At 43.4% G+C, this 12,534-nt stretch overlaps 1 protein-coding gene across 5 annotated transcripts in view; it reads right to left on the bottom strand.

Moving 5' to 3' along the window:
- Nucleotides 1–12,534, bottom strand: part of LOC140458118 (DENN domain-containing protein 2A) — a 144,056-nt gene that overhangs the window by 9,958 nt on the left and 121,564 nt on the right. For all 5 annotated transcript variants that reach the window (XM_072552212.1, XM_072552213.1, XM_072552211.1 and 2 more), the window contains 3 exons: nucleotides 8,989–9,166; nucleotides 4,024–4,065; nucleotides 3,076–3,187 (listed from right to left, as the gene is read on the bottom strand). In XM_072552212.1, the coding sequence (XP_072408313.1) occupies nucleotides 3,076–3,187; nucleotides 4,024–4,065; nucleotides 8,989–9,166 (332 nt within the window). The remainder of the gene's footprint in view (nucleotides 1–3,075; nucleotides 3,188–4,023; nucleotides 4,066–8,988; nucleotides 9,167–12,534) is intronic.

Below are 12,534 nucleotides of genomic sequence, written 5' to 3'. Positions count from 1 at the left end.
TCAGTATAGTAAATAGCATTTATGCCTGAATTAACAAGACTGGAACAGGGTTATGAAACTGCCTAATTTGTTATGAGCTAGCCTGGATCTTACCGAGACTAAAACCACAAGATTTCATAATTTTCAAAAGAGAACAATAATTTTAACTGTACAAAGTTAGAACAGTTCAGTTACCCTTGACCTGTTCAGAGGGATCTATTGAAAACCTCCAAACAAGCTCCACCCTTGTTTGTGGGTGGCACAGTGGTTAGCACTGCTGCCTCACAGCGCCAGAGACCAGGGTTCAATTCCCGCCTCAGGCAACTGTCTGTGTGGAGTTTGCACATTCTCCCCATGTCTGCGTGGGTTTTCTCCGGGTGCTCTTTCCACAGTCCAAAAGATGTGCAGGTTAGGTGAATTGGCCATGCTAAATTGCCTGTAGTGCAAGGTGTAGAGGAATGGGTCTGGGTGGGTTGCTCTTCGGAGGGTCGGTGTGGACTTGTTGGGCCAAAGGGCCTGCTTCCGCATTGTAAGTAATCTAATCTAATACAACATTAAATATTTATATGTTATATTCCAACAACAAAACAGGTTACTCAAATAGCAAATCTGGTGAAGACAAATTTATCATATTTCTCACTAATATCTGAGGGGTTGCTGACACTGTGGGTCAATAAAACTTCACAAGGAATTCCAATTCATCACGACTGAAGATTTAGCTTTAACGTTTTCTCAAAAGCCACTCAGGATTATAGACTACCTCACTGAGGTTCACATTCGGGACTCTGCTCTCCAGTACTCACAGGCACATTGTCAGCTTGTCTGCATATAACAAACTCCAGCAAGTTAGCCCTATCCCTGCATTTCTCGGGGTCCTACTCTTGCTTGGCTGCACAAAACAAATATTCCTTGTACAGCTCCAGGGGCTTTTCCTAAGACTTAAAAAGACTTAGTTGCACCTATTGGCTTCCTGGATTCTCCCACATCCCTTCCAAGTGGACACTGCCACAGCAGCACCTCTTTGGGATGCAATTTCTGTTTCTATGCTTGTGATAGAATAACATCCTGAAGGTGATAACCTTCTCATCTGACTTCCTCTATTGAGTTGCCTAAAAATGACTGTTTGGTTGCCCTTGAACTGTTCTGAGGGACCTATTGAAAAGCGCTCAACAAACTCCACCTTTGTTTGTGAGCAATATTGAATATAACTAATATTTTGAACAGTCAAATATAATATTCTGTTAGAATTTTGTTCCCTAAATGCTGTAATGTTCAGGGATTGCTGGCATACACCGTATGTAATAGGCAGAAGCAAAACGTCTGCTGTAATGAAATCCTGCATGATCGCTATTATTTTGCTTTTAGTTGATTCCTTGCTGTGCTTCAATTGGCTGCTTATAACAGTATTGAAACGTACTTCATTGGGTGTAAAATACAACAGTGTCCCCTCAGGTTCTGATACACGCTGTACCAATGGCAGCTGATATGTCTTTTTGCCACATCCAGCAATCTAAGTATCGTGATGTTAGTTTCTGCTCATTCTCTGGAGTTGCTACTGTACCACTTATTGAGTAAATAAAAGGTAGACTGCAATCCAAAGAGAGCAAGGGTTTGTTATGGATGTAACTCTTGGTACTTTGAACATACAGGACACTTGTTCCAGCACATACAGCTCTGTTGTAATGTAGGGATCCTGATCTGAACTGGAGACCATGCTTCCAACAAGGTCAAATGAGTTGGTATGTTATTGCCTGTGCCAGCAGACTGAGGCTTTTAATTTCTGTTTATTCTTTTACTGTTGACTCTCACTCAGTTTGCAGTCAGGTGCCATTGAATTACTGTAAATATATTAGAATTAACTACAGAGAATGCTGGAAAAACTCAGTGGGTCTGGCAGCATCTGTGGAAATAAAAAGTCTGGTATGACTCTCCTTTGAAGAGCTGATTTTGCCATATCTGCTGAGTTTCTGTAGCATTGTGTTTGTTTCAGATATCCTGCATCTGCAGTACGGTGGAACCTCGATTATCCAAATGAGATGGGCGGGCACTATTTTGTTTGGATAATTGATTATTCGGTTAATTGATTCAATGCCTTTCCTCTCAGGCTTGTAGTTTTCTATTAAGTCTGCTCCCCATTCAGGAGACTAGCAGCAGCACAGCACGCATGAGCACCCGCCCGCCCCCAACACCGCCCCCACCCACCCCCGTCAAACACTGCCCTCCACCCACAAACACCACCCCCGCCTCTGACACTGCATCCTGAACCCCCCGCAATCCTATCCAACACTGCCTCCCACCCGCCCCCGACACCACCCCCACCCACCCCTCAAACCCGTCAAATACCGCCCTCTACCCACCAACACCACCCCCACCCCCGACACCACACCCCAAACCCCCCCTTCAACCCCGCCCTGACACTGCACCCAGCACCCTCCCTCACCTCCATCCAACACAGCCTCCCACCCGCCCCTGACACCAACCCCTGCCCGACACTGTCTCCTCGCCCACATCCCAACCCTGTCCAACACCACCCCCTCCATCCGCCCCCCCATCCACCCCTACCCCCTCTCCGGGCCAGCCGGACTGGACACAAACAACAAGACTGCCTTGTTTTTGGTGGGGATGTGGTGGTGAGGATGAGTCTCCAAATAGTGCGTGCACACAACATTTTAATAGATTCCACCTTTGCCCTGTGCAGGATAATATTGGACAGATTATCTGGGAAAGAGGGTGGGGGGGGTTTAGGGTACACCCCTGTGTAGAACTCCAGGGAAAGTGAGAGGAAGGAGAGAGAGAGAGCGAGAGCGAGAGCAAGAGAGGGAGGTGGTGGGAGATCAGTCATTTTGAGATGGTGCCTGTGCTCCCATCAGTCCAGGACTATTCTCGAAAGCATTTCTAAACTTGTAAACAAAAGATGTGATCAGTGTTGGACACACGTCTTTGATGTAATGTTTCTGTCGAGACCTCTAGATCTCCTTCGGATAATCTAATTTTCAGATAATTCAATTTTCAGATAATTCATATCCGGATAATTGAGGTTCTGCTGTATTTTGTTTACATTAACAGAAAGGCTGCCTGATTCACTGATGCTCTTACTATCCAGGGAAGAGTCCTCCTCTTCTTGACTGGCCAACTCAGTCCGCATCTCTAGGACATGCTCAAGTGCCACCTGCAGTTTGCGTGGTAGAATGGAATCTTCATCATCCACCTAAACAAATAAAAGAAATAAGTAGTGAGCAGTAGGCATAGCTAACAGCTGCATTTGGTACCAGTTAGGTCTGTGGTAGTGATGCCTGAAGTAAGTCTCAGTAATGTGACCACAGCAATAACATTGAGTCAAGAGTGATGGATCAGGCAGGACTCAGCATTTTCAAATGCGCCATCTTTCAGGAGCATCGAAATATTTTGTGACACCGCTGAAAGTAGTGGTGTTGGGATGTTCTCCCTGTGCCCTGGCTAGCACTTATTTCTCAACCAGCACAATAAGAAACCAAACTAATTGGTCACTCATACCACTGCTTTTAGAAGCATCTTTCTCTAATCAAAATTGGCGTTGTATTTGCCTACAAAATAACAGCAATTACAATTCATTGGTTGTTAAATGTTTTTGAATATTCTAAAGATGAATAAGGAACTAAAAAAAACTCACTGGTATCTGCCTCCACTCTGAATAGATTTTGAGTTTACCCACTGGTGTTGAATGTTGAGAGAAGTTGGCAGGCCACTTTCCACTTTTCCTGGTTGCTAGTTGCATTGAGACTATCACCTCTTTTATACACTTGCATAATGTTATAATTCTCGACTATATGCTAATATTGAGGGAGGTGTTAAGATGGGTGGACTACTTCACTGCTTTCTTTTCAATTTCCTACTCGTCCTCCATTGTTGGATAGCTTTCCCAACATGTCACAACAAATTCACTCTATGCATGCATGCATAAACACACACACACAGTAATCAAACTCACAGTGAGATACCAGTGTGTTTTGTGCCATCGTGGCTCTGACCATCTCTAATCATATCTGAAATAAATGTGGCACTCACCTGTCTGAGAAACTTGTTTGTCCCAAGATTAACCACCAGGACCTGTAAAAAGAAAAATAAAGCACCTTCACACCTTGACTCTACTTTAAGAGAGATTTTCCCTTTTACATTTCAATATTGACATCATAATAATTTTGGCCATAACATGAAAGGAGAACAACCAACGTACATAATCCCTTAAGGCAGGAGACGTCAATTCCGTTTACTATTAGACATAACCCACATGCAACCAATTTCATCACCCTTACTGGGTGAAAAATACTGTTTTTTTAAAAAAGATTTGCTAATAATTTCCCATGGATTTAAAACCTTTAGTTTGCAACATTAGTGCCAGCCAAGAGCTGTCCGAGAGTGGAAATGAACGATACCGTTAATCTGTTAAAACAATTCCAGTACGTGTTTATGTTCTGCCTTAAGTATGTACTGAAAAGCAAAGCTTACATTATTAAATCTCCTTTCTTCAGTTCTGCAGAAGGCTAAATAGGTAAAACAACTGCCCATTACATCAAGAGAAAGATCGTCTCAAGAAATGACTCATCAACTTCCAAGTGATCAACATAGATTAAATGCAAAGTAAAACTCAAGATACAAGATCAGTCTACAGCGTGGCAATTGATCCACAATGACCAGTGCCTTGCCATGGGTCTCATTATCAAGGGTGCAGTGTTGTGATGTGAACAAAGAACCGTACAGCACAGGAACAAGCCCTTCGGCTCTCCAAGCCTCCGCCGATCCAGGTCCTCTACCTAAACCGGTCGCCTATTTTTTTACGAATCTGTATCCCTCTGCTCCCTGCCCATTCATGTATCTGTCTAGATATGTCTTAAATGACGCTATCGTTCCTGCCCCTACTACCTCCGCTGGCAACACATTCCAGGCACCCACCACCCTCTACGTAAAGAACTTTACCTGTATATCTCCCCTAAACTTTTTCCCTCTCACTTTGAACTCGTAACCCCTGGTAGTTGAGTCCCCCACTCTGGGAAATAGCTTCTTGCTATCCACCCTGTTGACACCTCTCATGATTTTGTAGGCCTCAATCAGGTACCCTCTCAACCTCCTCCTTTCCAATGAAAATAATCTTAATCCACTCAACCTCTCCTCATAGCTAGCGCCCTCCAAACCAGGCAACATCGTGGTGAACCTCCTCTACACCCTCTCCAAAGTATCCACATCCCTTTGGTAATGTGGTGACCAGAACTGTACATAATATTCCAAATATGGCCAAACCAAAGTCTTATACAACTGTACCAAGACCTGCCAACTCTTGTACTTAATACCTGTCCGATGAAGGAAAGCATGCAGTACACCTTCTTGACCATTCTACTGTCCTCCGTTGCCACCTTCAGGGAACATTGGACCTGAACACCCAGATCTCTCTGTACATCAGTTTTCCCCAGGACTTTTCCATTTACTGTACAGTTCTCTCTTGAACTGCATCTTCCAAAATGCATCACCTCACATTTGTCCAGATTCAACTCCATCTGCCATTTCTCTGCCCAACTCTCTAATCTATCTATATTCTGCTGTATTCTCTGACAGTCCCCTTCGCTATCTGCTACTCTGCCAATCTTACTATCATCTCCCAGTGTCTGCGTGGGTTTCCTCCGGGTGCTCCGGTTTCCTCCCACACTCCAAAAGATGTGCAGGTCAGGTGAATTGGCCATGCTAAATTGCCCGTAGTGTTAGGTAAGGGGTAGATGTAGGTGTATGGGTGGGTTGCGCTTCGGCGGGGCGGTGTGGACTTGTTGGGCCGAAGGGCCTGTTTCCACACTGTAAGTAATCTAATCTAATCTAATCTAATCATCTGCAAACTTGCTAATGAGGCAACCTCCACCTTCGTTCAAATCATTTGCGTACATCACAAACAACAATGGTCCTAACACGGATCCCTGTGAAACACCACTGGTCACACGTCTCCATTCAGAGAAGTTCCTTTCCACTACTACTCTCTGTCTCCTGTTGTCCAACCAGTTCTCTATCCATCTAGCTAGAACACCCTGGACCCCATGTGACTTCACCTTTTTCATCAGCCTACCATGGGGGACCTTATCAAATGTCTTACTAAAGTGAATGTATATGACATCTACATCCCTTCGACATCATATACATAGACTTTAGTAAGGCATTTGATAAGGTTCTACTGTTGTGGTTGTGTTCACCGAGCTGGGAATTTGTATTGCAGATGTTTCGTCCCCTGTCTAGGTGACATCCTCAGTGCTTGGGAGCCTCCTGTGAAGCGCTTCTGTGATCTTTCCTCCAGCATTTATAGTGGTTTGAATCTGCTGCTTCCTAGACAGGGGACGAAACGTCTGCAACACAAATTCCCAGCTCGGCAAACACAACCACAACAACGAGCACCCGAGCTACAAATCTTCTCACAAACTTTGAAGGTTCTACTAATGGAGAAAGTGAAGTCACATGGTGTGCAGGGTGTTCTAGCTCGGTGGATAAAGAACTGGTTGAGCAACAGGAGACAGAGAGTAATAATTGAAGGAAGTTCCTTGAAATGGAGAAAGGTGACCAATGGTGTTCCACAGGGGTCAGTGCTGGGATAGACTGGAGAGTTGGACGGAGAAGTGGCAAATGGAGCTCAATCCAGGCAAATATGAGGTGATGCATTTTGGGAAGTCTAATTCTAGAATGAACTATATTGTAAATGGAAGAGCCTTGGGAAATGTTGATGAGCAGAAAGATCTGGGAGTTCAGATCCATTTTACCCTGAAGATGGCTGCACAGGTGGATTGAGTGGTCAAGGTGGTATATGGTATGCTTGCCTTCATTGGACGGGGTACCGAGTATAAGAGCTGGTATGTCATGTTAAAATCGTACAAGACATTGGTTCAGCCGCATTTAGAATACTGTGTACAGTTCTGATCGCCACATTACCAAAAGGATGTGGACACTTTGGAGAGGGCGCAGAGAAGGTTTACAAGGACACTGCCTGGTATGGAAGGTGCTAGCTATGAAGAGAGGTTGAGTAGATTAGGATTGTTTGCATTAGAAAAAAGGAAATTGAGGGGGGACCTGATTTAAGCTTACAAAATAATGAAGGGTATGGACAGGGTAGATAGGGATAAGCTTTTTCCCAGGGTAAGGCATTCAATAATGAGAGGTCATGCGTTCAAGGTGAGAGGTGAAAGGTTTAAGGGGGATATACCTAGAAATTACCTTACACAGAGGGTGATAGGTGCCTGGAACGTGATGCCAGCAGAGGTAGTAGAAGCAGGCACAGTAGATTCATTTAAGGTGCGTCTGGACAGATGTATGAGTAGGTGGGGAGCAGAGGGATACAGAGGCTTCGGAATTGGGCGATAGGTTTAGATAGCAGATTTGGATCAGCTCAGGCTTGGAGGGCCAAAGGGGCTGTTCCTGAGCTGTAAATTTTCTTCGTTCTTTGTTCTTCCCTCATCAATCAACTTTGCCATCTCCTCAAAGAATTCTATTACGTTTGTGAGACATGACCGTCCCTGCACAAAACCATGCTGCCTGATCACTGATAAGCCCATTTTCTTCCAAATGGGTGTATATCCAATCCCTGAGTATCTTCTCTAGTAACTTCCCTATCAGTGACGTCAGGCTCACAGGTCTGTAATTACCTGGATTATCCCTGCTACCCTTCTTAAACAAGGGGAAAACTTCAGCAATTCTCCAGTCCTCTGGGACCTCCCCTGTATTCAAGGATGCTGCAAAGGTATCTGTTAAAGCCCCTGCTATTTCCTCTCTTGCTTCCCTCAGTAATCTGGTATAGCTCTCAGCCGGACCTGGGGACTTGTCCATCTTAATGCCTTTTAGAATACCCAACACTTCCTCCCTCCTTATGCCGGCTTGACCTACAGTAATTAAAGATCTATCCCTAACCTCAACATCTGCCATGTCCCTCTCCTTGGTGAATACCAATGCAAAGTACAGCAGGCTGGGTAGAGACCTTTTGCATCTGGATGTTTAGCTGAAGGCCTATTTTCTTACATGCCTCTGTGATAGCAGCTGAGCTCCAAACAGTGTGTGCTGACACACAAGTACCACAGCTTGTTGACAGGGGTTGGGATGGCCCTGGTTATGGACTGGAGGAAACTCAGATTAAACAGTTTCCCACTTGTCCTGTTGGTTAGCTGCTCAACAGGGGGTAGCTTCCTGGATATGGACAATCATGAAGGGTAGATAGAGATAAGCTTTTTCCCAGGGTGAAGGATTCAATAATGAGAGGTCACGCGTTCAAGGTGAAAGGTAAAAAGTTTAAGGGGGATACATGCAGAAAGTACCACAGAGGGTGGTAGGTAGCTGGAACGCAATGCCAGCAGAGACAGGTACAGTAGATTCATTTAAGGTGTGCCTGGACAGATGCAGGAGTAGGGATGCATGGTTAGGAAATTGGAGAAAAGCACTGGTGCAATGACACAGACTTGTTTGACCCTTGCATGTATATGCATGGAGTCTGTGCTGTATCCGTAAGTGAGGATCACGGGTTGCATGCCATTGTACAGCAGGTAGAGGATACTGATGTATTTCTGCAGGTAGCCAAATCTGAGCAGGGTGCTCCATTGTCCCTCCAAGATATCAGTGTTGAAAGGCTTTTGGAAGGTCAAAGAAAGCCATGTAGGTGCTGCCATCTGCAGTTGTTGGATTTGTCTCATCGTTAATGCAGTGGGAAATCGCAAAACTGGTAGTGGGGATAAAAGTAGCAGAAAGGCAGCAAAAACACAACGGGGGGAGGTAGTGAGAAAGATTAGTGTAGCCAGAGCGTTATAGAAGTCAGCTTCTTCTGCCTTGTTTTCTATGCTTTTGACTCGGTAATTCAATATTCGTTTTGGGTTTGTTCGGTGCTGTTACATACTGGTTGAACATTTGAGTGCGAGTTCACTGAAACTCCTACTTTTCTTTCACAGTCTTCCTCAGTTATGTATACACTATCTCTCAAGTCCACATATTGCTCATTTTTCATTCCTATTTGCCTTCAGTCCTTACCTCTTCGAGTGGCAGATCCCTCAGCTTCGGCAAGGAGCTGGAGAGAAGTCCTATCAGAAATGGAGTGGGAGAGCAGGCTATGTCAATCATGGATGGAGGTAGTACAGGGATGTAAGTGTGCTGCCAGGCAAAAGGATACAGAAGTGCCATCACTGCATGGCAACACTTGGATAAGGTACTGCAAGAAAAAGAGCACACCAGTCAGAAACTGCAATAGTACTAGGCCACTCAAGTAACGGTTTTTAAATACAATTTCATCTTCAGATCTGATGAACACAAAAACTGAATTCCAGAAAAATTCCCATCAGGTCAAACCTTCTGATCTTGGAAGTGGCCACTTGCAGGTGGGAAGGGCACTTGTTTAAGCAGATAGGAGCAGACTTAAACCCTGGCGTCTTAAGTGGACAATTAAAGAGCTCGCAGGGTCTCAAGCCATCATCACTATCAGTGTTAAAGGGTCAGCATTGAGACTGATGTGGCCAACATCATCAAAGAAAGGTGAATCAATGCCTGATCAACATGCTAAAGTGTCCCATAGAGTCCAGGCATGTGCAGATTCGGTGGATTAGTCATGATAAAATGCCCCATATAGTGTCCAGGGATGTGCAAATTAGGGTGAATTGGCCATGCTAAATTGCCCCATAGTTGGCCAGGGTGCTGTAGACACCCCGTGCATTTGTTTCTGACCCACTTTTGAGTCCCATTCTAACAGCCCACCACCCAACTTTCCTTTTCTTTGTCCTGGGTCCAAGGTGATCCTGTGACTCCTTCCTAGAAGGGGCAGCATGGATCTCTCACTGAATCTCCAACCAACAAAATGTGACTGACGATACAACAATATTGGTGCCCCTTATTTGTGTTGTAGGATTTGTTGTCTGTGTAGGATTGAAAATTATTGCAAAATATATCTTTTAACTTTACTATAAATATCCACTTATAGTCATGATAATTAATTTCTCAGCTAATAAACTTCTGTAGATCTTACAACGTAAAGACAAAATTACTAAAAACTTAATAAAAGTAAAGAAATGACTGAAAATGTAGATTAACCCGAAATACAATATCCAGCAATGTAGAGAAACTTCCAATGAATTATTCTTTCACCTCTGCTTTCAAATCCCCAGGCCAATGGGTGAAAGTCATACACCTGCTGGTTATAATAACACATTGGGTGAGTTTAGGTTGTCTCAGCCCAATCCCCAATGGATGTTGGTCTCATATTTAGTATGAGTTGATACAAAACCCAGAGATCACAGGACAGCTTGTGTGAAAACACCAACAATTCCCACTGGTACAATGTGGGACATTTGTGTTTGAGAAGCATTATTTGAGTGAGATAGAGAGAAATTCGATAGCGTATATGTAGTTGATGTTCAAATGGAGTATCTGAAAGGAAATGTGTTCCATTTCCTGGCACTAATATGCATCAATTTAACAAGCAAAAAAAAAAATGCTTAAAATGACTCAGAAAATGTGTTAATATATGCAATAAATTGCTATCAAATCATAATGAATTCAAGATTCAGGCTTTTGTAATCTTGGAACAATATTTTACAGGGAGATGCATGAAAAATATCAACTTTTTTTGTTTCGATGTCTTGTTTATGCAATAGTTTGAATAGTAAAATCAAATATGTTCGAGTCAATTTAATGCTATTCCAGCTCCCACTATTTATGACATTAAACCTTCAAACTGTCATTGTCCTGCAATTGAATAGACAGTGGAGCCAAACAGATGTGGACTGGTCTCCTCTGATCCTCAGCAATCTCTATATTGGAGAGAATTCGGTACTTTATCCTCCTCTTTTACTCTCTTTCCCTGAAATGCGTCATTAGACGTGGGCAGGATTCCCAGTGAAAGACTGAGTTAAATGTGATGTTTATACGGCAAGACTTCAAGATGATGGACAGCCAGAGTATGGGAACAGCTGCTTCCCATTAGATTTTGGAACACCAGAATTTGTTAAGAGTGAACAGGATTTGGCAGAACAAGATTCCTTCATCTCTCTCTGAGCTCAATCAGCCTGCGTCTTAGAATGGAATTTAAACAGAAAGGTGTGGGATATATATCAGCTCTGCTTAAAGTAGCAGCCCTTCCCTCAGAATTTGTAGATTTAGTGAGGTGGAGTAGGGGGAAGATCCCTTACAATGTATTTATTGAACTTGGAAATTATGGTGATTTAGGATTTTTATGCTTCAATGGCTGTAGAAGGGCAGCTGATTTCAGACAATATGGCAATGGGATAACCACTACTCTCAATCTGCCATGTTTTATGTATTTTTCTTTTCCAAATCATTCTTATTTGTATTAGTTGCAATTGTTTATTTTTGTTTATTGAATCATCTACTTCACCTTTCTTTTGGTGGGTTGTGCCCTTTGGCGCTACATGAAACTCCCTGATAGATAACTCAGTTTTGAGTTGAGTTATCTACCATTAGAAACTGGATCGGGACAGAACGGGCTCATTCCACAGGGCCTGCAGCTTCACTTGTTAACTTGTTCCCCCTTTTGTTGTATCGAAGCACCACATTTGAGCAGAAAATCTTTGTGCACTCTTGTCCAAGCATTTTGTGTTGAAGCTTCAGAGGCTGACACCACTTTGGACAAAAAGTTAAATAAAACCCTGTACAGCTTAGAGACATGCAATCAAATATACACCCTGCAAAAACCAAGCAAACCTTAGTTTGCAAGAAGTCCTAACATCCATATACAGAAGCAATTATCTATATAATATAAAAAAAGGCTGGGGTTAATCTCTTGAAAACACCAAACAGTAACATAATAAAATTATAGGGGTTCAATAAGAGAGACAGTTGTTTCTAATTGTGTTCACAATAACTGGCTGCAGTCATTAATGGATGCAAAAAAGATTCCAGGAAAGATTCTTTACTCAGAACAATTAGGATGTGGAACTTGTTACACACGGAGTATAGGAGGCAAATAGATTAATTGCAAGAAAATCTAGGTAGGTATTTTAAGGAGAAAAAAATAAAATGTCAAGGTTCATAGTCATAGAGATGTACAGCATGGAAACAGATCCTTCGGTCCAACCCGTCCATGCCGACCAGATATCCCAACCCAATCTAGTCCCACTTGCCAGCACCCGGCCCATATTCCTCCAAACCCTTCCTATTCGTATACTCATTTAAATGCCTCTTAAATGTTGCAATTGTACCAGCCTCCACCACATCCTCTGGCAGCTCATTCCATACATGTATACCCTCTGCATGAAAAAGTTGCCCCTTAGGTCTCTTTTATATCTTTCCCCTCTCACCCTAAACCTATGCCCTCTAGTTCTGGACTCCCCGACCCCAAGGAAAAGACTTTGTCTATTTACCCTATCCATGCCCTTCATAATTTTGTAAACCTCTCTAAGGTCACCCCTCAGCCTCTGACACTCCAGGGAAAACAGCCCCAACCTGTTCAGCCTCTCCCTGTAGCTCAAACCCTCCAACCCTGGCAACATCCTTGTAAATCTTTTCTGAGCCCTTTCAAGTTTCACAACATCTTTCCGATAGGAAGGAGACCAGAATTGTACGGAATAT

Source organism: Chiloscyllium punctatum, chromosome 32 (genome assembly GCF_047496795.1).
Source record: "Chiloscyllium punctatum isolate Juve2018m chromosome 32, sChiPun1.3, whole genome shotgun sequence".
Lineage (NCBI taxonomy): Eukaryota > Metazoa > Chordata > Chondrichthyes > Orectolobiformes > Hemiscylliidae > Chiloscyllium > Chiloscyllium punctatum.
This window is presented reverse-complemented; position numbering and strand designations above follow the sequence as displayed.